General features: G+C 39.0%; 1 protein-coding gene and 1 long non-coding RNA gene across 6 annotated transcripts in view; one reads left to right on the top strand and one right to left on the bottom strand.

The window, feature by feature from the left end:
• LOC134527112 (uncharacterized) overlaps positions 1-26564 on the bottom strand; it is a 103321-nt gene that overhangs the window by 35661 nt on the left and 41096 nt on the right. For 2 of the 5 annotated variants that reach the window (XR_010074085.1, XR_010074084.1), the window contains exon 1: positions 7719-8121. The exons of 1 other annotated variant lie outside the window; for it this stretch is intronic. Coding sequence is in view for 2 of the 4 variants with exons in the window: in XM_063359473.1 (XP_063215543.1) it covers positions 11079-11613 (535 nt within the window). In the remaining 2 variants the exon portion in view is untranslated. Of the gene's footprint in view, positions 1-7718; positions 8122-11078; positions 11614-26564 lie in introns of those variants that run through there. 2 more of the 5 variants (XM_063359473.1, XM_063359472.1) reach the window with 1 other exon arrangement.
• Positions 6981-26564, top strand: part of LOC134527115 (uncharacterized) — a 29877-nt gene continuing 10293 nt past the window's right edge. The window contains exon 1 of the long non-coding RNA XR_010074086.1: positions 6981-7062. This is a non-coding gene — a long non-coding RNA (uncharacterized LOC134527115). The remainder of the gene's footprint in view (positions 7063-26564) is intronic.

Below are 26564 nucleotides of genomic sequence, written 5' to 3'. Positions count from 1 at the left end.
TACAGAATTATATGAAATAAAATTATATTGTTTTACCAGCCTTTGAGCTATCTAGTTTACGTGAAATTGTTATAATTAAACTTTAGGGCCTAAATTTTGAATTGCTCGAATATGCAAAAAGTAGTTCCCTCGCTCACATACTGGCCAATACAAATTCCAACCCACTACCAAAAGGGCTGGAAACTTGAAATTTGGGTCGCAGCCTCAATGAGGAAATTCGGAAAAGTACCAATTTTTATTTTCTAATTATTAAAAAAATAAAATTAAGAAATAGGCACGCACCTTTAAAATCGGTGTATACCTTCTTTCGGAAGAACGCTGTTGCAGAAATTATTGTTTACTTCTCATGCTTGTACAAATTGAACAGTACTGTAAATGTATTTGATGACATAAGCAATAATAAGTTATTAGCTGATATTGAATACAAACAATTTTTTTCGTGACCAAAAAAAATAAGGTTCTCTGCTTGGCGAGTGATAAAATTATACTAATGTCAAAAATATGTTATCGGGAAAAAATAAATGAAGTTATTTTATACCACTGATTCACTACCCATAAAATCCAACTGCAAAGTCTTTGCAACTGGTATCACACACAAGAAATATAAAACATATTCGTGCTTCATTTTGTATAAAAAATAAAACACATATCATATAATATCGGGAGACAGCCTTGAAAATCGTGCATATCACCAACATGGCCAATCAGACTCATAGTAATGTTTACGGTGGCAATATTTTCGGGGTAGTTTTACGCTCAAAATTAATACAAAACCAAATCAGCAATCCTTGTATGATCATTTATAATACTACAAAAAATCTTCCATTTCCTTCGAATTGTATTGAGCACTAAAATATAGATTTACTTTTGGCCCAGATTTTATTTGAAGATACTCTGTACAGTTCCGCTTGTTTGCATTGTTTATTTATCAGGTTTAAATCATGGCCAAATTAATTGAAGTGTAACACAAATTATTTATATATGTGTGTCTGGTTTGGAATCAGTATGATGTACTGAAAAACTATGTCCTATCAGTGTAATGAATGGTTGTACCCTTATAACCGTTGAATATTTATGAAACATTTTATTTCTTTGGTTTTTAAAGCCGCAGACTTGTATTTTATTTATTTCATTTAGACAACAACATGCGTCCGTGTTTTCTACATGGCACGCTCTGTAATATTTTGAATATTATAGTAATTTTGGCTTTTTAAAATCTGTGATTTATGTGCAGTAGATTAATTTGTAATTTTTTATAATTTCTTTTTCAAATTTATTATAATAAACACATATTCCATTATTGGAATTCGTTCAGAATGGGTATCACAAGACTACAAAAACTATTCTCCTGCATAAGAAAGGTGATAATACCAGTAAAGAAAATTATCGTCCGAGATCAATTACGGCTTATATCTAGGGACATCTGTATTTCGCGAATACATTTCGTGTCAAGGTATTTTACAAAACACTGTAGATTTTTCTTCTAATTATTGGCTGTGGTCGGTGAAGGCTGTTTTCCCGCACTTGACGGGGCCAATGAGGACGTAGTTACCGTACTGCTGCACGCCCACAATTCGCCAAACCTCTAAGAAAAAAGCTACAGTTATGTGTGAAATAGCCGGACACGAGATGTATTCGCGAAATACAGGTGTCCTTACTTATATCAAAAAATATTTGATCATTGTATGATAATTTAAATATGAAAAGCACAACATACTTTCAAATTTAATACATGGTTTTACATCAACTGTAAGTACTAAAACACATACTGCTTATTTTCTACAAAATAAATCTATACACGGCAACTGATTATGAATCAATTGAGTTTTTTTATAAAGCATCTAAGGCCTCGATTGTTTAAATATATTGTTGGATAAATTAACTAAACTAGGAATACTATCAAATGCACAAAAATAGAAGAGTTTGATCTTAATGATATAAAGCATAATCTATCTATTTATCACAGCCTGAATAATTCATTCCCCATTGTCAAGACTAAAATTAAAAAACCGCGAAAGAAGCAGTATAAAATAACTATCTCATCTTTGCGGGTGACTCAAACATCATACAAACAAAACGAAATATTCTTAAACGCAAGAAAGTATATTTTAAACACTGTAAATAACTTAGATTTTAAATCAAAGAATAATTATCAGTCTGTAAAATTTAGTTAACGATGAGTTGGAAACAGAACATCAAACATATATCATATGTGTTACTACCAACAGAGAACTCTCACAAACAATACAATTCCTTTCTGCGCAACCTGCAAGCTCCGGTACCTTCTGTAAAAACAAATATATTTAAAACATTTCCGGAAGTCGTACCATGGTAACGACTGAAATATGAAGCCTTACTTCTAAATCTACTTATCTAGAGAACAAATTGTATTACATTATTTTCATAAAATTAACACCTACATACGAACAGAACTAAGCTCTTTCATTATTTTTTTAGTTACGTGATAATTTTTTTGAGTTATAAAGGAATCCAACTTGAACAGTAAAAAAGAAAGGCTTTTAATGAACAAACCAACTAAGTCATTATAGATAACTGTTCAAACCATTTAAGATCCATCCTGTTACATAGTTTTTTATATTTATATACATCTAATGTATAAACAAATCTGAAAAAAAGTCAATAAATTCCGATTGACTTCATTATCGAACTAGAATAAAACACAAAATACACTTGCAGAGAACCACCAAATATATTGCGTAAGTGTTTCTGCAATGGAGTTAAACTTTAAAATTGCCTTTATTATTTCAAAAAAATAATTTAAAACTCCAAGCAAATGTAAGAACACGTCTTCTAGCCTATAATGGCAGATTATAATGCCGTGTCCGAATTCGCCTGAAGAATATACTTGTATATACTTTGGAAGTGACGTCGCAAGGCTGTCAAAAATGGACGTGAATTATGCTATGCAATACGCAAGTAAATGAATCTGTGTAATTCTCGCGTACTTCCAGTTGAAAATACGTTTTCATTTGAAAAATGTTTGGTCATATTTTATATATCATTTAAATAATTTAAGAGGTCGTAAAATAAATATCATTTATTTTGTATTTGACTGGTATAAATAAATAAATTGACAAACACATGTACATATTTAGCCTACCAATCGTTACTACAAAACAAAAGTAAAACAATAATGTAAGTTGCCGTAAGTTCACGTGACAGCGATGAAGTGTTAAAAAAAAGGACTAATTTCACATGCGTTTAAAAATAAAATCTAAACATCTTTTTCGGCTGGCTAAACATTGAACCTATCCGGATTCGTCAAAGGCAAGTGAAGACGCAAGGTTGCAAACATGTAACTGCATTACTTTCTGATTAATTTTAATAAAATTATGCATATATCCAAAAAATGTTCAGTTAAAATTAGTATTGTATTGGTGTTTGTATTAAAATATAATGTAGACCGGATATATTTTTATTGTGTTTTAAGATTTGTTGACTTTTGTGCCTCATGTAGGTACTTTTGGTGAAAAGTGAAAATGTAATTATGTATTATTATCAGGGCCCAAAGCATAACTATATGTTCGTTGGCCGAAAATGAATTGTAGTTATACTTGTATATCTAAGAAAAAGATTTGTATTTTGTATGAATGTAAGTATTTTATTATGTAAATTTTATTACTTAAAAAAAATATTTCGTACTCATAATATCTAGTTTCCATTTGTCTTAAGACATAATCAAATGATACACTAAGCAAAATATATTTATTGGTTCGCAATTTTTCATTGTTACAATATTTTAAAATTTAAATTTGCTATTCAGCAATATCAACTTCTAAAACGTGAGTAAAAATTATCATTAAATTATATCAATGGCATATTTATTGCATTAGTATTCCTTGCTCCTAATCACTTACTCTGGTTGATTACCTTCTGTATAACCTGAGTGATTGTAATTTATGTACACCTTTTCCCCACTAAGACGATTCAGGTGCAGATTCTGGAACAGTGTTTTTTTATGTACAGATGTGTCAATAAATCCATCAGTTTGTGGGTGGTGTTGGGGGAGGGGGTAATTACTACTCTTAAAATATCACTTTATCTGTATTCACGATAAAATATCCTTTGGTTAGCTCCCTTATACAACCTATGACGTGTAGCCTACTCCTTAGATATTTTACTTCCAACACGTTTGATTGCGTAGAGAAGGCGATTCTTCGAGTATGTGGCCCTTTCAGAATTAAATTATTATTATTATTAGTTACAACTGATGTTTATTTCGAGCATCTTTGACTTCCAGTTCATACATAAAAGACGAACTACCAGTGATGCTTGACGTCACCAGTAGGGATAGCGTGAAGGAGCTCCTCATTTCACCAGACGCGACTGACAGACACAAGTATTTATATTGCAATAATAAATTACTAAATTATAGCTTAATTTTCGAAAATATGATTATGTTTTTTACAAGAAGTACGAAAGCCAGGACATTTACTAATATCGTTTTTAAACATCACATATAAAAAAGGAAGTGTAATCAAAAGCCACAAGCTGCAGGTCAGCTAAAAAAGCAAACCAAACATTTTTCTAGCTCTAGCCTCATGTATACATACTTAAAAACATAATACATTTAAAACACTAAAATTATTGCAATAACCTGCAATATTTTGAAGACAGATATTCAGCTACAAAAAATTCTCCGATAGTATAAAAAGTTCGCCTGTATATATAGTTGCACAGAAAAATACAGTCCTAATCAGATATAAAATATAGCAAATAATACCGCTTTGCAACATAACGTCATGCTATTAGGTGGTCAACGTTTAACTGTTTGTGTAATACATATATGCACACACCTGTGACAAAATGGGTAAAGAAATAAAATTTGTAGAAGCGCAAAACCTTTGTTGTACACACACACAGTTAAATATTTTTTTTTACGGGGGCAGGAAAACTACATTACTGGTCAACTTATTTGAATGTAGTGGTTAGCTGTGAACGAGCGTTCTTGCAAAAGAGATCAAATCTGATAGTTTAGGCCACATAATCAACACAGTAAAACATACAATTTGTATATCGTATATGTGTAGTGCACCAAATTAATATTTATTATAATTACCTTGGGTTGCACTCGGTTACGTACGGGTTTCTAACTGAAATGTACCAAAAATAGTAATATTTATTCTCTTGCGCTTTGTTGAGGATTCAGTATTCTTGGGTGGGTGTGAGGGACATGGACAGAGAGGCAAAGGGATTGGAAATCTAATACTAGCCGAGGCAGAGTACACCCTTCCTCCACCCCCCTCTCCCTGACCGGTCGTAAACATGACTCCCCGCTGGGCGATAAGAATTCTGAGAACAGTGTCCTCTTTCCCACCCCCCTTCCTTTTCCGCGCGTCTCTACATCGTTCACCCGTACTGCTAGTGCGCTCTGTTGAGGACTTAGGTAACTACGCGTGTCTTTGCCCGCTCGCGATAAACTCAGGATCTTAGCCTTAAGGTGAGGTACGTCTCTATAGGATACGCAATTCGAGTCACCTTAAAAAAGGCCTTGAACTTGGCGATTTCGAAAAATTGGCAGTGTATTTTGCTTATTTGACACGGCTGTACATGGAGCACAAACCTCTGTCAAAACGAATCTGATATGCTATATTTTACTCAAATGTGTGATTTTTAAGGTGAGGTACGTCTCTATAGGGTAAGCAATTCGAGTCACCTTAAAAAACGCCTTGAACTTGGCAATATCAACACATTGTTAGTGAATATTGGTAATTCGACAGGGCTGTACATGGAGCAGAAATCTCTGTCAAAACGAATCTGATATGCAATATTTTACTCAAATGTGTGGTTTTTAAGGTGAGGTACATCTCTATAGGGTACGCAATTCGAGTCACCTTAAAAAAGGCATTGAACTTGGCGATTTTGAAACATTGGTAGTGAATTTTGCTTATTTGACACGACTGTACATGGAGCAGAAACCTCTGTCAAAACAAATCTGATATGCTATATTTTACTCAAATGTGTGCTTTTTAAGGTGTGGTACGTCTCTATAGGGTACGCAATTCGATTCACCTTAAAAAACGCCTTGAAGTTGGTAATATCAACACATTGTCAGTGAATATTGGTAATTTGACAGGGCTGTACATGGAGCAGAAACCTCTGTCAAAACGAATCTGATATGCAATATTTTACTCAAATGTTTGGTTTTTAAGGTGAGGTACGTCTCTATAGGGTACGCAATTCGAGTCACCTTAAAAAAGGCCTTGAACTTGGCGATTTTGAAACATTGGTAGTGAATTTTGCTTATTTGACACGGCTGTACATGGAGCAGAAACCTCTGTCAAAACGAATCTGATATGCTATATTTTACTCAAATGTGTGCTTTATAAGGTGATGTACGTCTCTATAGGGTACGCAATTCTAGTCACCTTAAAAAAGGCCTTGAACTTGGCGATTTCGAAACATTGGTAGTGAATTTTGCTTATTTGACACGGCTGTACATGGAGCAGAAACCTCTGTCAAAACGAATCTGATATGCAATATTTTACTCAAATGTGTGGTTTTTAAGGTGAGGTACGTCTCTATAGGGTACGCAATTCGAGTCACCTTTAAAAAGGCCTTGAACTTGGCGATTTCGAAACATTGGTAGTAAATATTGGTAATTCGACAGTGCTGTACATGGAGCAGAAACCTCTGTCAAAACGAATCTGATATGCTATATTTTACTCAAATGTGTGGTTTTTAAGGTGAGGTACGTGTCTATAGGGTAAGCAATTCGAGTCACCTTAAAAAACGCCTTGAACTTGGCAATATCAACACATTGTTAGTGAATATTGGTAATTCGACAGCGCTGTACATGGAGCAGAAACCTCTGTCAAAACGAATCTGATATGCTATATTTTACACAAATGTGTGCTTTTTAAGGTGAGGTACGTCTCTATAGGGTACGCAATTCGAGTCACCTTAAATACGCCTTGAACTTGGCAATATCAACACATTGTCAGTGAATATTGGTATTTCGACAGGGCTGTACATGGAGCAGAAACCTCTGTCAAAACGAATCTGATATGCAATATTTTACTCAAATGTGTGTTTTTTAAGGTGAGGTACGTCTCTATAGGGTACGAAATTCGAGTCACCTTAAAAAAGGCCTTGAACTTGGCAATATCCACACTATGTCAGTGAATATTGGTAATTTGACAGGCCTGTACATGGAGCAGAAACCTCTGTCAAAACGAATATGATATGCTATATTTCACTCAAATGTGTGGTTTTTAAGATGAATTACGTCTCTATAGGGTATGCAATTCGAGTCAACTTAAAAAAAGGCCTTGAACTTGGCGATTTCGAAAATTTGGTACCTGATAATTGCTTACTAAACTGTTCTCTATATGGTGCATTAAACTTTTTAAAACGTATTTTATATACCCTGTTCCACCGTTTTTATAATTATATTAATTTTTTTTTGAAGTGTTTATAATTATTTAGTTTGTTTATAATAAATTTTTGTTGTTAAATACATAATTATCATATAATTTCCTAATGTCCTTCTTGCACTGAAGCGCGGGATCATTTTCGTTCGGTTTTATCGTGGTGTACTATAATTATGGTACGCGTTGGAAAACGAATCTGAGATTCGAATCTAAGTTCACCTCAGTGCGTCGGCAGTGCAGTGACCTTTGTTTACACCAAACAAAAATTACACTATGCGTAAAAAAATTACAACTATAATACTGACATTGCTTACGTCCACTTACCTTTTCACGTTTTCTTCTTAGGAACTCTTTTCTTTAATTAATCAATACAAAACCACGGGCACATCACTACAATCAAAGATGCGGGCGCCATTTTTATATCACATTCGATAGTAGAGCTGTAGCGAACCGTATGTATTCGTTACTGAGTAACGGGTGCGCCGTCTATATACGAGTAACGAAACGTTACACACGGCTGCATTTCGTTACTCGCATCTCGCATCTTTCGTATGTTTCACGCATGCGCGCGCATATTCGATGAATTTACGTTACAAAGAACGATGTTTGTTTATTAAGTAAAGTATAATTTGGAAATTCGTCGTCCAAGTTATTTTACTGTTTATTAAAGGTATTGTGTGTGTAGACAAAGTTTGAGATTGGAACAGAAACAACGTAAGAAAGTATTTTTTACAAATTAGAAATATGTATGTTTTTGTTTTTTTATTATCGCGAATTTTCACGTTTTTTTTATTATATTAAAAGAGATAATATAATAAGGCAGCTCTAATGAGATTTAATTGTTTCTTGGTTAACAAAAACTGTTAATTATCAAATATTGTTAATTGTATATATTCTAATTATTATTATTTACGCGACGTCATACTGTACGCGTACGCAATACGACTCGATTCGTTGCATGTTATGCGGTATCAGAAGTAACGAGTAACGATACGATAGTAACGAGTACTGAATGTTATAGTAACGAATACATACGGGTACGCTTATTTTCGTTACTTTTACACCTCTATTCGATAGTCAATATACTGAAACAATCGAAAATGGAATATGAACACTTGTACAATCGATTCTTAGTTTTCGAAAATGTTGTCGCAGGCACGGTCGAAATCGGAGTAGATCAAATAAAAATACATTTTCAGAACAAACACTACACGAGTTGCATAATTCTTCCGGTAAAGTTATTTATTTTGGTATTACAAACATGCAAATTTTACAAAATAAATACCCAAATCTGTGTTTCTGGAATATACGCCCGAATTGAGAGCTAACCACTAACCATTAAATTCCCTGACATTTGACTACTCTTTTCCTAATTCCCTGACATTTCCCTGATTTCCCTGACAGCTTTCAAATTTCCTGACAATTCCCGGTTTTCCCGGTTTTCCAGACGAGTGGCAACCCTGCTGACTGAAATAAGAGATGTCGGACACAAACTGCATCTTGCTGCATACACATCACTAGGAACTTCTTGAACCCACTCTTTAAACTTAGGGGTCCAATAACCACCTTTTTTGGAATGATGTCTTCCCATGTCTGTCCTTGGAATGTGACATTTTTTAAACCTGGAAAAAAATTGTAACTTACTGCGGCTTGAAAAAACAGAACTAGACAATGATTGACAAAGCAACTAGTTTAAGTCTTTAAATCTGCATAAAGGACCTTGCCCTGCCTAATCTAAGAATCTAAGTTGACGTCGTCCAGGGCTGCGCCCATCTGAGCCCGATGTACCACCACCTCCCTCCCCTCCTGTTAATCCTCCCGGCCGACGTGTTTTTAAATAGCGCGCCGCCGCAAGAGGACGCTGTAGAATCAGTACTTCGCTCCCCAAGAAATAATAATACTGTGCAAATCTTTTGTTTTGTTCCCAAAGTGTCATATGTTTTTATATTCAAATTGATTTTAATTTTTATGTATTTCATTCACTAACCACGCCCGCCCCCCCCCCCCCCCTTCCTGCTACCTCTGCAGCCATTGCTCCCGCAGTCGCTTCCCGTCGCTACCTGAAGAAAGACGCTCCGTTCCGGCTCTCCGAGGACTTCGCCTTTGTGCGCCTGTCGTGCCGTGAGGCGTTTTCATAGAGAGATTGTGTTTGCGTCCTTCGAGTGTTGTCTGTCGGCGTGTGGGACGCCCTGAGATCCCACTGCGTGGTTTTTATAAACAGCGTGCTCGACGCTGAGAGCGGGCCAGGTCAGTGGTTAGAGTAATTGCTGAAGGGGGAAACGAGTCACGCCGCCACACGGGCTACGTCACGCATGAGACAGAGTCTTCTCGCCGGGTCTGTGCCCCCTAGACACGGTGGCGCCCACTAAACGTACGTTATAAATACTACCAAATCCCCCGACCATGTCAATTGGCTCCCAAGTGCGTGGCGCATGACAAAAACCTTCCTTAACCATCAAGACCGGATGCGCGGGAGTTGTGCGATTGTTAACCGGAGTGCACGGAGCCGAGCAGCCATTGTCCGTGCAGCGCGCCTAACGGTACTCCGTCGCGACCGATCCCGTGACCACTAGCGCGCTTTCAGGAATCCAGGCGCAGCAGAGGCTTTCCGCATTCTGGGAGCGGTAATTTTATTGCAGCGCTTATGTGAGTTGAACTAATGCGAGCATGGCAGACGATAGACGACCGGCAGCTGAAGCGGGCTTAATTAAACCAGAGCTCGTGTTTAATATAAACAGTATGTATTGCGTCACGTGCGCACATCCGAGGCACGTGGGGGGCGTCACGGGGGCCTCGTGGACGGACACGTGCTTGTGTCTGGAACGCTGCGAACCACGCCTGGACGGTTTTGCAGGGCGAATGAATTCAGACGGGATAGAACGTTTGAAGTGTACTGTGGCAACCTGTACTGGAGAGGCGGGCAAGGACGCTTGGTGCCGAAACTGCCGGGCCTTCAAACACGTGCGGTGCATGGACCAGACCGAGCAGGCTTCTTCACGCGACAGTTGGTACGACTGCACCGAATGTCGGGAGGTGAAGTTCGCAACACGCGGGGCGGCGTTCGCCACGGGGGCGCGAGTCTATGTCGAGCCAACAAATGTGTGCGCGCGACCTACGGCTGTGGGTCACATCGAGCTGCCCGAATTTTTTGGACGGACGTGTGACGACCCTGGGAAGTTCGTGCGAGTGTGTCATGAGAGACTGAATCGGTACGGCGTGCCGGACGTGGAGTGGGCAGAGCAGGTGGGACGCGCGCTAAGAGGGGAGGCGAAGACGTGGTGGAGCATCGTCAGTGAATTCGACATGCCCTGGTCGGAGTTCACACGGCGATTCGAGGCGCGGTTCGCGGACGTGAAAGCGGAGATGAAGGTCAGGATGGAGTTGTACTGTCTGGAACAGACTCTGACTGAATCGGCGGAGGCGTTCATTGTCAAGAAGCTCTGGCTACATAGACGGCTGTTCCCGGCGAGCGACCCGGAGGGTTGTTGGAGCGCATCGTCGAGCTGATGCGTCCGGAGCTACGCCCGCATCTACGACATGCAACCCGCCAGACGGCCGAGGAGTTCACGCAACACACGCGCGCCATTGAGTATGACCTGAAGTCAGTACGGTCATATAAATCGACAGTATGAGCAGAGACCGTGACAGCCGCTGACGCAACGGCTGTGGTGCCGTACTACCCACCTGACAACAACAGTTGGCAGGAACGCCCGCCACCGGCGTGGCGCAGACGTGAGATTGGCGTGGGGCCGCCACCGAAATGCCACTCGTGCCCGAGTGGCACCTTCCACTGACATGAGGACTGCCCAGTGCGCAACCGATATCGACCAGCAGCCCAACGGAACGATCTGTCGGGAGACGGGCAGCCGGGGGCGACGCGCTAACACGGCCCGCCACCCCCGCGCAACCGGATATCACAACAACAGATGGACCAAGCCTGGGGCACGTGAGCGTGGAGGAGTGCGTGCTACTTCGCATCCCGGTCGTGGTCAACGGGCGGGCAGTCAGTGCCCTCATTGACACCGCCGCCAGCCACAACTGTGTGTCATCGCAGTTCGCCGAAGGGTCGCCCTTCGAGGCCTGGCCGGGCCAACTCCAGCTGGCGACCACTGGGAACGCCTGCCACACCAGGAGCGTCGTAATGCTGCACGTGGACGTGCGCGACCAACGTTCGTGCACCACGGCGTTGGTGGTCGACGACCTCCGAGAAGACGTTATCCTGGAACATCCGTGGCTGTATGACCAAGGTGCCATGTTCGAGGTACGAGGTGGGTGCGTACATGTCGGCAACCAGGGCCGCTGTACAGTGTATGGCCTCGGACGCTCACCGCCACCAACCAAACACCAGGTCAGTCTCGCTACTTTCAAGCATGGGATGCCCCGTGAGCACCAGGCAGCTATCCAGAGTGTAATTGTACCCCGCAATGACGTGTTCGCAACTGCCGATCCGCTGAGAGGTACGACGGTCGCAGAGCACTCTATTCCTACTCACCCCCACACCCCTATGTTCATCCCTCCTGGCAGCTACGGGCACATGGGGAAACAGACCATCCTGAATCAAGTGAGGGAAATGTTGCGAGATGGCATTATCGTGCCCAGCGAGAGCCCATACAACTTCCAGGTCGTGCTAGCGGAAAAAAAAGATGGCACTTTACGTTTCTGCGTTAATTTTAAACCAATTAACAAGGTAACAGTAAACGCACCACCTTCACTGTTGAACATCGCAGATACAATCGCGGGATTGGGTAATGCAAAGATTTTTTCCTCGTTATATCTAAAAGCGGATTACTGGCAAGTACCGATACGCCCAGAGGACCGCCCTAAAACCGCTTTTACGACTCCGGACGGCAGACGGTTTCAGTTTTGCGCCATGCCCTTTGGATTGCAGGATGCACCAGCCACATTTCAGAACATGATTACGCGTGTGTTAGGGGACTACGCGGGCAAGTTCGCGGCCGCATATCTCGATGACATTATCATTTGGTCACAGACATGGAACGAACACGCGCACCATCTTGCTTTGATCCTGGAGCGACTAGCCGCCCACGGGCTTACATGCAACCCCGAGAAATGTCACGTAGGTACAACGGAACTAGATTTTTTGGGCCTGGTCGTGAATGCTGAGGGGAATCGGCCAACGTCTCAACAACTGTCTGCCATTGTAAACAAGCCTATCCCAAACACTCGTAAGCAGATTTCTCCAATAAATAATAAAGGCATATTTCTATTGCTTCGTTCCTATATGTAATCCCTGTTAGGGTATAATAGAAGATTTATCAATCTAGTAACAGTTTTATCTTCAAATCATATAATCTCTATATTAACTTATTTTCAAAAGGTTCATCGGGGTTAGTGAGAGATTATATTGACTTGTCCCCATAGTTAATGTTATATGCATATTATATATCTTCATGTAAGATTAATTTCCTCTATCCAAATAAATGTTAAAGTAAACAAAATAAATAATATTAAACAAAAGTTTTCTTCTTTCTTCAGAATCTTCTGAATATATGCCATCACCAAAAATTATAATAAATATTTTCTTCACCTAAAAAGGGGTTTTAGACTATTATATTTATCACATCATGAAAGTGAACAAATTTTCCTTCTTTCTTCAAAAACCTTAAATATATTCCATAACCAGAACTAAATTTTCTTTATCTATATTGTCGCGGGTTGAAATTTTGCAGGGTTGTTGAAATCAAATTTAGGGACTTTACTGACGGGACTCTGGGCTGGCTGCTCTGTTCACTCGTCAGCGCAAGTGGCGTGACCATGTAATTGGGGCACGGGGCCGGCGCGGCGCGCTGCGGGCTTGCAGAATTTTGTTTGTTTGTTTGGCCGCGCGCTGGCGCAGCCACGGGCCGCAGTTACTGGGGCGCGCTGTCGTAACAAGCCGCGCGGTGTGGCCTGCACATTGGGGTAGAGGGGGGGTAGTCTTCCCAGATGTTCTAGTTAGTTGTTTAGTAAATTTGACTTCAATAACGAGCTTTTGTTATGGTAGGCGCGGCAGGGCGCGCGAATTTAAGCGCAAGTGAGTGGTGACTCGGGGCTCACTCAGGCGGAGGCTATGCGTCTCACCTGTGGTCACGAGTTGTTAGTTCGTTCGTGATGTAGGAATTCAGGCTCACTCAGGCGGAGGCTATGCGTCTCACCTGTGGTCACGAGTTGTTAGTTCGTTCGTGATGTAGGAATTCAAGCTTTCGGGCGGAAGCTATGGTCGACGCCAGAGGCCACGAGTCGTTTAATTTAAGTTAGGTCATAATGTAGTCGTCAAGCTTTCGGGCGGAGGCTATGGCCCTCGTCAGGGGTCACGCGTCATAGTTTTTAAAATGTAATGTTCGTTCGGGATTTCAAGGGCAGGAGAGGCCCCTACGTTATTTTTTTAAAGTAATCGATCAAGAAAGGCTTTTCGGAAAATGTGAGTATGGACTTATCTTTGTTTTAATTTTAAGTATTAATTATGATTTGAGGTATTCGGAAGGACTAGGGAAGTGTTTAGTGAAGTTCTCTCATTCTCTCTCTTGTAAGGTCGTTCAATCGTTAAGGAAGTAAAGAGATTATTGTTTTAAATTGTAATCCTGCTATTTAAATGTTCTTTAAAATGATGTTGAGTATTTGACTTTAAGAATAAAATAATTTTAATTAAGTATTATGTTATTTTGCAAAATCTCCTTAGTTCAGCTCTCACCAGACATCCTGTACGGGATGACGAACCTATGATCCTAGGTACAGTAAAGTATTTTATGAAGTTAAGACTAGTTGATGCCAAGCGAGTTGTTTCTATGTAAAGAGCTACGATTCTCGCCCCCCCCCCTCTGAAGGTGAATCGTGACAGAAATGGTGGTGGGACCGGCTAGGTGCCACGTGACAGAAATGGTGGAGGCGCCGGGTAGGTTCTATTTCTGGAGAGAGAGAGAGGTAGATTTTTATGTTTATTATTAAGTTAGTTTCAGCTTCTGATAGCAGGTTATTAAGAGTTTACTTGAGGAGAGGATTACGGAATTTTAGTCTATAGTGGAGGAAGTCTTTGAGATTTTTTTTTTGACGTAACAGATGTTTATTTGAGGATACTTGTAAGGATAAAGTTTATAGTGATAAGTTGTTTTAAGTCGTTGAATTTATTGTAGATTTATATCGGGGATTATTACGTGAGGAGAATACGTTATAAGTTAAATGCTTATTAGAGATAATGCAAGTGGTTTAATTTAATTGAAGTTCATTTTAAGATTGTAGGTTAAGAGAATTATAATTTAAAATAAAGTTTTTTGTCGTAAATAGGAATTATTTTCAAGAGAAGTTTGTTTTGTTTTCGTGCGCGTAGGAGACGAGACGTACGAATTAAATCAGTCGAGGGAAGGATAAACGTTAGAAAGGAATTAAAGAGAAAACGAGAGTTTATGTAAAAGAGAGTTATAGAATTTATAGTGATGTTTTGTTTTAATTAGAAAAATGTTGAGAGTTGTTTCAGAACGACACGTCAGTGGACGTGGCAGAGTGAACACGTGACTGGGAGGTGCTGAGACCTAGCGGAGAACGGAGGAACCGCAAGCGAGGGTTGGCGCACCTGATGGAATTCGGTGACGTCACGGGCTCATACGGAGACGTGGACAGGCCGTGACCTTGTTTTGATCAGCTGTACGGTAACTTAGCGATAAGAAAATAGACTATTGGTTAAATAAATTTAAATTTAAGTGTGTTTTAGGAGAAGAGGAACTTTCAGTATGTAAGTAATTTAATTTAAGAAGTGTATGATGTATAGGCTAGAAGTGTTTCGTTGTAAGTTGTTTATGTTTTTGTTAGTTAAATTCTACCTCGGTTTTAAAAATATTTTTTTGGGATTTGTAAACATTATTAAGGAGGTACACTATAAAATCGATAAGCATTGAGAAAAGTGGGAAGGATAGTTTTTGTGTATAGAGGGAATTTACTCCAAAAGAACAGAGAGACAAAATTAATGTTTTCATTAGGGCGAGGGACCCTAAGGTGAGGCGTTGTGTCCCTGGGAAGAAAGGGAATTGTAGCGCAGACCATAGGAGATGGGCTGACTACGGAATTAAGGGTCAGGAGAATCCTGAGAGTTGTGAGTAGTTTGGGGCAGGAGTTCCCCATGGTAGTACCGAAGTGGCTATCCTGTATGGGATAGGGTACCATTTCAATGAAGTTTGTTGGTGGGGTTAGAATCCCTTGTTGTGTAGTGGGCCTATAGCAGATAGGCACTACAGTGAAATTTTTGGTTATTTTGTGAGGTAAATTCCCTGGAGGTTAAGTAAGATTGGATTCAGTTAGGAAGGAGGGAAATGAGAAACATTGCTGTAGAGAGTTAGTGTACTTGCCTAATGTGAAATTGAATTTTACTAAATTAATTTAGGAGAAAGTTTTGTTCGGTAAATAAATAATAATGGAAGATAGCTAGATAATTAATTAATTTTTTTTGAGTAAGGTGTTTTAAGTAATGAAATAAAATAAGGTGAAGTAATTTGAATAATTGGGGAGGAGTTTCTTTAAGAGTTTAGATAATTGTTTTTGAATTTATTGAGATATTCAGCCAGTGAAGTTTGAGTATGAGAGATACAGTGAGATTTTAAGGAAATCGGTTGTTTATTAATTAGGACAAATGAGATTTTATGATTAAGAGTCAGTAAGCATAGTTAAAATTTACGACATGATATTTGTTGACAGTTTACAGTTATTAAGGAGAAAACAGAGTAATCTATTTATTTTTATTTTAATGGTTTGAAGATAAGATTATGAATTTTTTTTGGAAGTTTCTTTGGCATGTTGGAATAATTTTTTTTGATTTTTAGAATTTACAGAGAAAATTTAATTGATTTACATTAGTTTGGAAGTATGGAGGTTTAGTGTTCGATTAGCCCTAACTTGATGGTCGGATCCCAAAAGAATGCCGTAAAACCGATAGCCAATTGAGAGGAATGCGGTAGGCGCTTGTGTAGAGAGGGGTTGTGGGAAAACTCCTTGGGACTGATGGCAGATCAGGGGCCCTAAATAGTGTGTGATGCTGTAAAACCAGTGCAGAGAAAGCCTGGTATGCTTAAATTTTTGGGCACAGGTTAGGTAAACCTGGGGTTCCATGGGATTTAGTCATGTTAGCTGCTGTGGGACATTGAGATTTCCAGGCTCCATAGTAAAGTCAATGTAAATTTTTGTTTTCTTAAAATAATAAATTTGTTTTTAATTTATTTGAGATATTTGATTTGGAACAGTGAATACAGACCCCGAGGAATAAGAGTTGTCATGCTGTGAGAGGAGAAGGTGGTAGGCCTAAAAGGGTACAGGCACCACAGAGGTTATGTGCATTGCATAATTTAAATATAAGGAAACTTGAGAATTTGAAATTTTGTTGTTGGTTTGTACACCCATAAGAAGAGTATAGGCAGAATTTTTATTGTTATGAGATGTCTAATTTAATTGAAAAGAAGAAAGTTTAAAGATGCAAGGTATAACATTATTATTGTAATAATTGAAAGAGATTAAGAGGTAGAGAGAAATAGGCAGTTTTTGTTTGTAAGTACTAAAGTTTACATATAGAAATTTAGTAACTAAGAATGAATAATAAGTTAAGTCTAGTGTAAAAGTTTTTTTTAAGTTTGTTAAGTTAAGAGTCACAAGTAAATTTTTTTTTAGAGAGAATGTCTTTGATAGGAAGTATTAGAAACTTATGGGAATTTTAGGGTAACATAAATAATGTAGGTAATGAATAATAAATAGATGGTAGGTCTTAAGTTAGGATTAACATTTGAAGCAGAATTTAATTAAGAAGAAGGAAAATAAATAGGCCTAATGAAAAGAACAAAAAAGGATTTTATGGTAAAGCATTTTTTTTAAGTAATAAACAATGAATAATAATGTTGTTTCAGGGTAATGTGTACTAATAATACAATTTTTTTTAGGACCAAAGAACAGGAATTATGTAATTTAAATTAACATGTATTTTTGAAACTGTTACAGATTCCTTAAGATGAGCTGAGCAGCAGTCCAGTTTACAAGATGACAAGAGTTCGAGAGACAAGATACAAGATCACTGAAACAAGAGCCAAGACTGAAGATTCAAGAGAAGAGAAAGCTGGCAGCCATGGACTTACAAGTGGAGATTAATAAGGTCATGTAAAGTTTTATTTTTTTTTATGGAAGACAGTAACTGGAGTTTTTTTTTGTTATAAACATTATTTACAGAACTTTTTAGGTTATAGTAATGTAATGGAACTAGTAAGTTGTGGTAGCTGTCAAAAAGAACTAATACCTTAAGTTTAATTTTTAAAGTTAATTTTCTTAATTTACAGAGGGATTAGTAGTTTTTTTTAAACCTTATTTAGGTTGGAATTTAAATACAATAGCTTATTATAAATGTGTACGAACAGTTCAAGTTCACAGTACTGATAGGTAGGTCAGATGATCTTATTGATTTTGATGATTTGTTGTTTTGAGTTGATTTTTAAGTGTTGTGAATTAGACAATGAAATAGTTCTGAAAACTTAAATTATTTCAAGCTAAGAAATAGTAAATTTAATTGTAACTCGAAGGACACCAGAATGTAAATTTGTTTTGAATTAGTAATGTTTGAAAATTTTATACTTTACAAGAAAGGTTATAAACAAACAGATCGGATGGAACAAGGATGCAGTAAATCACAATTTCATTTAGAATTATTGATTAGCTTTTGAGGTTATGAAGTAAAAGTAATTATAGTTTAAAAGTTTGAATAAAAAAAAATGTTTTTTTTTATTTGTTTGAAATAGAAAGTTTAAAAGTTAATTAGTCATGATCTAGGTGGGTGATGGGGTGGGAATTGGCCACTCTTTTTCCCTATAACCTCCCTAACATGGCCTTCTATTACAACTAACAGAAATAAAGAAGAAGAAAAATGAAGAATTATTAGTTAGAATGTTTCTTTCATGAAGATACCTGATGAACTTTTTTTTTATTGTTGGGAAGAATAGTAGCAAGATTAATCAGATGTTTTACTCAGAAGAAGAAGAAGAAGAAGAAGAAGAAGAAGAAGAAGACAAAGCAGTTTTATGACTCGACAAGCCAGAGATTGGTGTTTCCCCTCTGCGCTTCTATTGACTACGTTGTTTACTCTCATGGGATAGCTGGTTCGGCACCATGGAGAGAGATTGGTGGGCATTGTGGTTGCCCCCAGAAGAAAAGAAGAGTAGAAGAGGTTATGGGTGGGTCATGTGAACTGACCTTCAACCCAGTTACTTCGTGGGGACTATTTGCTGTATAGAGAAGATCAAGACTCAAGAGTTAGGGAAAATCATTGGAGGTCATGTTTCCCTTCCTTAAGTTTTTCCTATCAAATTATTTGCCTGATTAGATTATGCTAAGGGTGGGATACTTTATGTTAGCAGTTGAATTAATTAATTTTATTTTTTTGTGTGTTTGCATCCTTGCCCATCGATTGCAGTTTAGTAGTTAGTTTTGTATTTGTCAGGCGTGATGGTAATGCCTGTTGATGATGTTTCAGAATTGTAATCTGTTCGTGATGAGGATGGCACAACTCCGAAGCAGATGTGGGGAGAAGTTGTGAGCTGCCCTGGAAGCCAGTCCAGTAGCTGTTGGAGTTGAGTGGTGTTTGCTGATGGCCAGCCCAGGGAGCTACTCTTCTCGACAACACTGACTTCGAGGAGTTGCACCAACCTTCACGAGATAAGAGTTTAATTAATTGAAACACTGTAAGGACACTTAATTTTTTTTGAAGAACGAAAGAAGTATGGTAATAAACGGAAACTGAAAAAAAAAAAAAAATAATAATTATCAAGAATTTGCACATTGTTTAACGAATACTGAGAAACTAAGAACAGTAATTTAATTTGTAAAGAGAGCTTCACTAACAGAACAATTTTTTTTAGAATTGAGAACTCGAGCCTCTGAAGGTTCCTGTGAGAACAAACCAGATAAAAGTTTTACATTTAATTTTATGAATACTTGTTGTTTTAAAATAAATCTTATGCAGAATCTAGATGTATGTTCAGACAGCAAGGAACTAAGAAAATTATTATTTTTGTGAAATGAGGAATTTATAGTTATGGTTTAATGGAAAAAGACAATTTGTAATTTTGAGGTAGCTCGATGGGGCTCGAGCTCTGTGAGGGGAGGGTTATGTCGCGGGTTGAAATTTTGCAGGGTTGTTGAAATCAAATTTAGGGACTTTACTGACGGGACTCTGGGCTGGCTGCTCTGTTCACTCGTCAGCGCAAGTGGCGTGACCATGTAATTGGGGCACGGGGCCGGCGCGGCGCGCTGCGGGCTTGCAGAATTTTGTTTGTTTGTTTGGCCGCGCGCTGGCGCAGCCACGGGCCGCAGTTACTGGGGCGCGCTGTCGTAACAAGCCGCGCGGTGTGGCCTGCACATTGGGGTAGAGGGGGGGTAGTCTTCCCAGATGTTCTAGTTAGTTGTTTAGTAAATTTGACTTCAATAACGAGCTTTTGTTATGGTAGGCGCGGCAGGGCGCGCGAATTTAAGCGCAAGTGAGTGGTGACTCGGGGCTCACTCAGGCGGAGGCTATGCGTCTCACCTGTGGTCACGAGTTGTTAGTTCGTTCGTGATGTAGGAATTCAAGCTTTCGGGCGGAAGCTATGGTCGACGCCAGAGGCCACGAGTCGTTTAATTTAAGTTAGGTCATAATGTAGTCGTCAAGCTTTCGGGCGGAGGCTATGGCCCTCGTCAGGGGTCACGCGTCATAGTTTTTAAAATGTAATGTTCGTTCGGGATTTCAAGGGCAGGAGAGGCCCCTACGTTATTTTTTTAAAGTAATCGATCAAGAAAGGCTTTTCGGAAAATGTGAGTATGGACTTATCTTTGTTTTAATTTTAAGTATTAATTATGATTTGAGGTATTCGGAAGGACTAGGGAAGTGTTTAGTGAAGTTCTCTCATTCTCTCTCTTGTAAGGTCGTTCAATCGTTAAGGAAGTAAAGAGATTATTGTTTTAAATTGTAATCCTGCTATTTAAATGTTCTTTAAAATGATGTTGAGTATTTGACTTTAAGAATAAAATAATTTTAATTAAGTATTATGTTATTTTGCAAAATCTCCTTAGTTCAGCTCTCACCAGACATCCTGTACGGGATGACGAACCTATGATCCTAGGTACAGTAAAGTATTTTATGAAGTTAAGACTAGTTGATGCCAAGCGAGTTGTTTCTATGTAAAGAGCTACGATTCTCGCCCCCCCCCCCCTCTGAAGGTGAATCGTGACAGAAATGGTGGTGGGACCGGCTAGGTGCCACGTGACAATATTTAGAGTTTATCTTCATAACATTTATCACATAAATCAACTGGAGAGAAATTCTTCTAAAATTTTCTTACAGTCAATCTTCATCGCTGTCCGTTTCCACAGATGCATACCACCAGTCAAATTCTTCTAACCGTTTCCCCATTTCTCCAAATTTCAAAAGAATTCTTATTATGGATAAGACTTCGAAGATCTTGAAAGTCATATCCTAGTGTCCGTAATTCTTGAGTATATTTTTCTCTGATATCTTCTGTCTTCTTACAGTGATTTAAAACATGCAGTACTGTGTCTTCTACTTCACAAATCTGACAAAGAGGTGACTGTACTAATCCGAGTGAATAGAGTTTTGCTTTAAAATTTCCGTGGCCACTGAGAAATTGCGATACATAATAGTCTGGTGTGATCCACCGACATTTAAGTCTTGCGTTAATGTCAGGTATAATATTGTATGTATTTCTTCCTGTTGTTGAGGAGTCCCAAGTTTCCTGCCATCTTGATATAACATTCCGCCGAAGTTCCTTCTTCTCTGCCACAGAGATCTTCCTATCCCTATTTAACTGGGATACTTGCCCACGTTCATATATAACTAGGTCAATGGGTATGAGTCCGGCTATAACTAGGAGTGCATCTGTTGAAATTGTTCTATAAGATTTAGTTATAGCAATAAGTACAGTTCGTTGGCTGGATAATAAAGTTCTTCGAGGATGAACTTGACAAGCAATGCGACTCCAAACACCAGCTGCATATGTTAAAATACTCACATAAACTCCTTTATAAATAATCTCTAGGGTCTTATAGTTTAAGCCCCAATTAACAGGTGTAGTAGATCGTAATCGGTGGAATAATATTGCAGATTTCTTCGTTATGTACTTGATATGCTCGTGGAATCGGAATCCAGTCCCAATCTGTACTCCCAAATATTTAACAAGTTGTTTAATTCTTACAACACGTCCCTCATAGCGAACTGTGGGAGGTCTATTAACACTAAGTTTACCCTTGAGTAAAATACCTTCCATTTTTTCTGGAGCAATCTTTAGTTTAGAAGCAGTTGCCCATTGGTGAACAATACCTAAAGCCTCTTCAGACTTCTTTTCTAGCATGAATCTTGAATTAGCAGGGATTAATAAAAATCCATCATCAGCGTATCCATATATGACACAATCTTCTGGTAACTCTTCTCTAAGAAGTGGATCAAATAGCACATTCCAAAGAAGTGGACCAAGGACTGAGCCTTGAGGACAGCCTTTGGTTAATGTCTTATTATATACTACGTGTCCCTGTTGACATGTACATTCTCTATCACATAAGAAATCAAGTATCACTTTATAAATGTTTGAGGGACACCTCAGTTGCTTCAATCGAAACATAATCTGGGGCCACCAAGCATTATCGAAGGCCCCAGATATGTCGATTGTTATTCCCATTATATATTCATATGAGCTTGATTCAACTGTAGAAAGCACATCCATCAGAGCCAGCTCTGTACTTTTACCTCTGCGAAATCCGTATTGGCGATTATGTAAACCATGAACTTTCTCCAAGTAAGCATGTAGTCTTTTACTAATTAGGCGCTCATATATTTTACCCAAAATGGGTAACATAGTAAGAGGCCTGTAAGATTTAACCAGCGAAGGGTCCTTCCCATATCCTTTGTATATGACTTTCAATAAACCCTTTTTCCAGGCACTGGGGAAAACTTCTTGGAACAAGGCCCTATTATACATTTTCAACAATACATCTTCCATTCTAGTATATACTCTCCAGAGCATTTCTACAGTTACATTATCCAGTCCAGGTGCTTTCTTCGGCTTTAGCTCCTTTATAATTTTCCTTAACTCCTGTATTGTAAACTCAGGTATGGGAAGAGTAGCAGGAACTTGATTCATTTCTTCCCTCTTCTGTTTGCATAATTCATCCTTGTCTGCAGAACAATCATCCGGTAGAAGTCCATCCAGAATAATTTTTAAATTCTTTGATATAGAGCATATCTGTAATCCATCAACAACAAGGCCTGGTATTTCTGTAGGAAGCTTATTCTTCTCAGCACATAATCAATATATTACACCCCAAGGATCTTCATTTCCTTTCTTGGTAACTAAATTAAGCCAAGATGATCTTCTTTTTTCTCTAATTAACATTTTGTATTTTTTCTTCGTATCTTTATAATTTTCTTTAAGTGTGTGCATTACTTCATGAGTCCACATCTGTTTCAATTTTCTTCTTAAATTTTTAAGTTTGATCCTTAGTTTCTCAAGTTCATCATCCCACCAAGGATGTTCAGGGCTTTTGGGGTGCAAAACTTTAGAGTATTTTTCAAATAATTCAATTATTAATGCAGTTACATTATGAACAAATAATTCTATATCGTCAGGAGTATCTTCCAGTAATATTTGCGATCTCCTGCATAAATCCTTATCAAATAACCGCCAGTTAATAGCTCTATGAGAGTATCTTTTCCTATAGGCTTGATATATTACATCTTCAGCATCCAGATTTATTTGAAATAGAATTAATCGATGATCACTACTACTCTCCTGGCAGACAGTCCACTTCGAAATCTTAGGATAAGTCCTTCTGTCGCAAATAGTTACATCAATATAAGTCTCAGTATCCCATGCCGGTGAAACATATGTAGGGAGTGTTCCAACTCTATTTAATACTTCTAGTTCATTTGCAATAAGTAGATTGTTAACTTCTTCTCCCTTATCATCTGTAATAGGAGAGTTCCATAATGCAGATTTGGCATTTAAATCAGCAGAGAATAATACTCTAGATTTCTTAAGTACATCCATTATCTTCTGCCAATGTTCCAGATGTACTGATATATCATCTGAAAATTTAAAATAAGAAGAAACCAGATTAATCTTAAAGATTCCACAGTCAACTAATAAGCATACATGGTATTGATTTGTCAGTCCTGCTAATGGCATACAGGTTAATCTTTGATTTCGAATCCAAATAGCAGCTTGAGGATGTTCACCTGCATATATTATCTTGCCAGGTATGCCAACAATCTTCCCACGAACACAATATGGTTCTTGAAGCATTAGAATATCAAGATCCTTGTCTTGAGCAATTTGAATTAATTCATTAGTTACCACAGCAGATCTTTGCATGTTCAACTGACCAATTTTAATAATTTGTTGTCTATTCATATGTTATCTTTTCTTGTTCTTTTTTGAGAAATCTTTTGTATACCGGGCATTCCGTAGAATCTACTCGGTGACAATATTCCCGATTTTCCTTTCTACAATTAATACATTTATCACCATCTTGTTTCTTTCCACATTCCTGATATTTATGACCCTGTTCGCTACATATCGAACAGGTTAAATTTCCATGGCATTTAGAGGCTATATGACCATATGATTGGCATTTATAACAGCGAGATACAGATATGAATTCCTTAAAATGGCATGATGAGAATCCAATATATATAGAAGATTTTCTCTTCAGAAGACTTCTTATTTTAGGTGTTATCTCTACTATCATGTGTATTCTGTCTGTCTTATCCTTACGTACACGTTTAGTTCTTACTTGGAAATCTTTGATAAACTCTTCCTTAGAAATATCCATTTCTGAAAGATTTTGTTCATAAAGGTCTTCTGAAAAATTTTTAGAGTCATACTCTTTGGGCACATCAAAAATTATAATTTTTGGGCCCCTTGACTTAGGTTTTTCAACCCGAATTCCCGATTTCTTGAATCTTTCATCCTTCAATAATTTCGCAATAGTTTCCTTATCTTCAGATTCTATAAGAATCCCTCCTCTTGAGATCTTCCGAATACTCTGGAACTGCATTTTCTCTTTGATAGGATTAATTATTCTTAGAAGATCCTTTTTTGTAACTTCACTTGTTTGATCTTCCTTTTCAGGAAGAACAAACACAATTTCCTTCTTTGGTTTCAGCATAGGCCATTCTGCCCTGTTGTTTCGTCAATTTTCCCACTTATCAAGGTAGATGAATAAGTTGGTCCAGCAGTAACAACTCGTGAGGCCATCTGTTGTTGGGTTTCAATAATACCCTTCATTTTTGCATTATCAAGTAATACTCTGTCTACTAATCCTTTTAATTCCACAATTCTTGGAAGCATATAGTTTGTAGCACTCTTGTTTACCTTAGAAATCTCAGTAGTTGAGTAGTAAGTAAGATCTTTAACAAGTTTTTCAGCATGAAATAACAATTGTTGCTCATCCCAGTTTGTTGAATCAAAAGATTCAATTTGACTAATATCTTTATCAGCATGTTTCTTCTGCATTTCTTCACTCAAAATATCTTTTAGCATTAGTCCTACGACTGCACGATCTTGTCCATGGATAATGGGCCATATATTTACAATCCATTTTCTTTCTTCTCGACCAGGAGTTCCAATACTTGCCAAATTAATATTTGGTTCCAGCAGTTTGTCCACCAATACAGTAATTTTCTTTGCATCCAGATTCTTTCCAATTATGGCATCAGCCATTGCCTTCCGTCTTTCTGACCAGTCGCCTCGAAAAGGCGCACTAGGAGGTTCCAATAGGTCTTCGAACCATTTCTTCTGTTCTTGTGTCATTATGTGCCGGACAATGGACTGTTCAGTTTATCGGTACTATTGACCGTCAGGTCTCTGCTTGCTGCAGTGGGTTTTAAACCCCCGACCTGCTGCCCTCTTAGCCGTTGTTGGAGCTTATGGCGGCAAAGCTCACGCTCTCAACTGTAAATAAACCAGCTGCCCGACTTATTGCCAACAATCGTTGCCACCCATTGGCCCAACGATGAGGGGGGACAGAGTCCACAACCTCTCAATTCAATTCAATTCGTAACCAAACCGTCCGGTACTACGAACGTATCTCCTAAATTTCAGAGATCGCAATAGTCACCAGGCGGTATGGAGGTTTAGCTCGAGGTAATGAACAGTCCAGTGGGAGATACCCCGAGAAAACGAGCTGCAACGGTTCATCGGACTGGCCAATTGGCTACGTGCATTCATACCAGAGTTCTCTGTCATCGCAGCACCACTGACCGAACAGCTGTCACCAAAAATGTCCTACCGGTGGACCACGGAAATGCAAGCGGCTTTCGAGGAATTGAAAAAGTGTTTCCAGAAATGTCACTTGTACAAATGGACGCAAGCCAACAGGGAATAGGAGCCATATTGTTACAGCTTGCAGATGCTGGCGAGCCTCGCATAATTGAGTACGTGAGCGCCAAGTTCGGGGCAGTAGAGCAACGCTACAGTGTGAATGAGAGGGAGAGTTTGGGCGTGGTGTGGGCCCTGAGGAGGACAGGCCACACCTAGAGGGCCAGCATTTCATACTGCGGACAGACAGCCAGTGCCTGAAATGGCTTGCCACTATGCAGGGGCAGCGGTCAAAATTGACGCGGTGGGCTATGGTCCTGCAAGCACTCGACTTTACTGTGGAACACGTCGCTGGTAAACACGAGTTGGCCGACGAGTTGTTGCGTAACCCAGACAACACAGTAGAGGTGCGGGACGACGTGGACTGGGACGAGCTCCTTCCAACCACGAGCGGCACACCGACACCAAGGCCACACACACTTAGTCAGGCGGCGGCGCTGTGTGCGATCACAGATGTAAACAATACCCCCACCCTACTGCCAGGGGCAGAACTACACGATCTAGACGCATTCGTGCGCGCGGCACAACGCAGAGACGAACACACACAAGGGCTAATAAGTCAGTGCGAGGAGGCGGCGTGCGAGGGGTATCGTGTGCTCGAGGGATTGTTACAGGCACGCACCGCAGGCACTCAACAACCATGGCGGACATTTGCACCCGCAGTGACGCGACGCGAAATATTCACAATGTTACATGTGAACAGACTAGCCGGACACCCGGGTACGGATCAGACTGTACGTGCAGTACAAGACCTCTTCTTTTGGCCCGAGGTTAACAAGTATGTGAGGGA

This window comes from Bacillus rossius, chromosome 1, assembly GCF_032445375.1.
Source record: "Bacillus rossius redtenbacheri isolate Brsri chromosome 1, Brsri_v3, whole genome shotgun sequence".
Taxonomy (NCBI): Eukaryota; Metazoa; Arthropoda; class Insecta; order Phasmatodea; family Bacillidae; genus Bacillus; species Bacillus rossius.
Note: the sequence above shows the minus strand (reverse complement) of the source record. Positions and strands in the feature narration are given on the sequence as shown.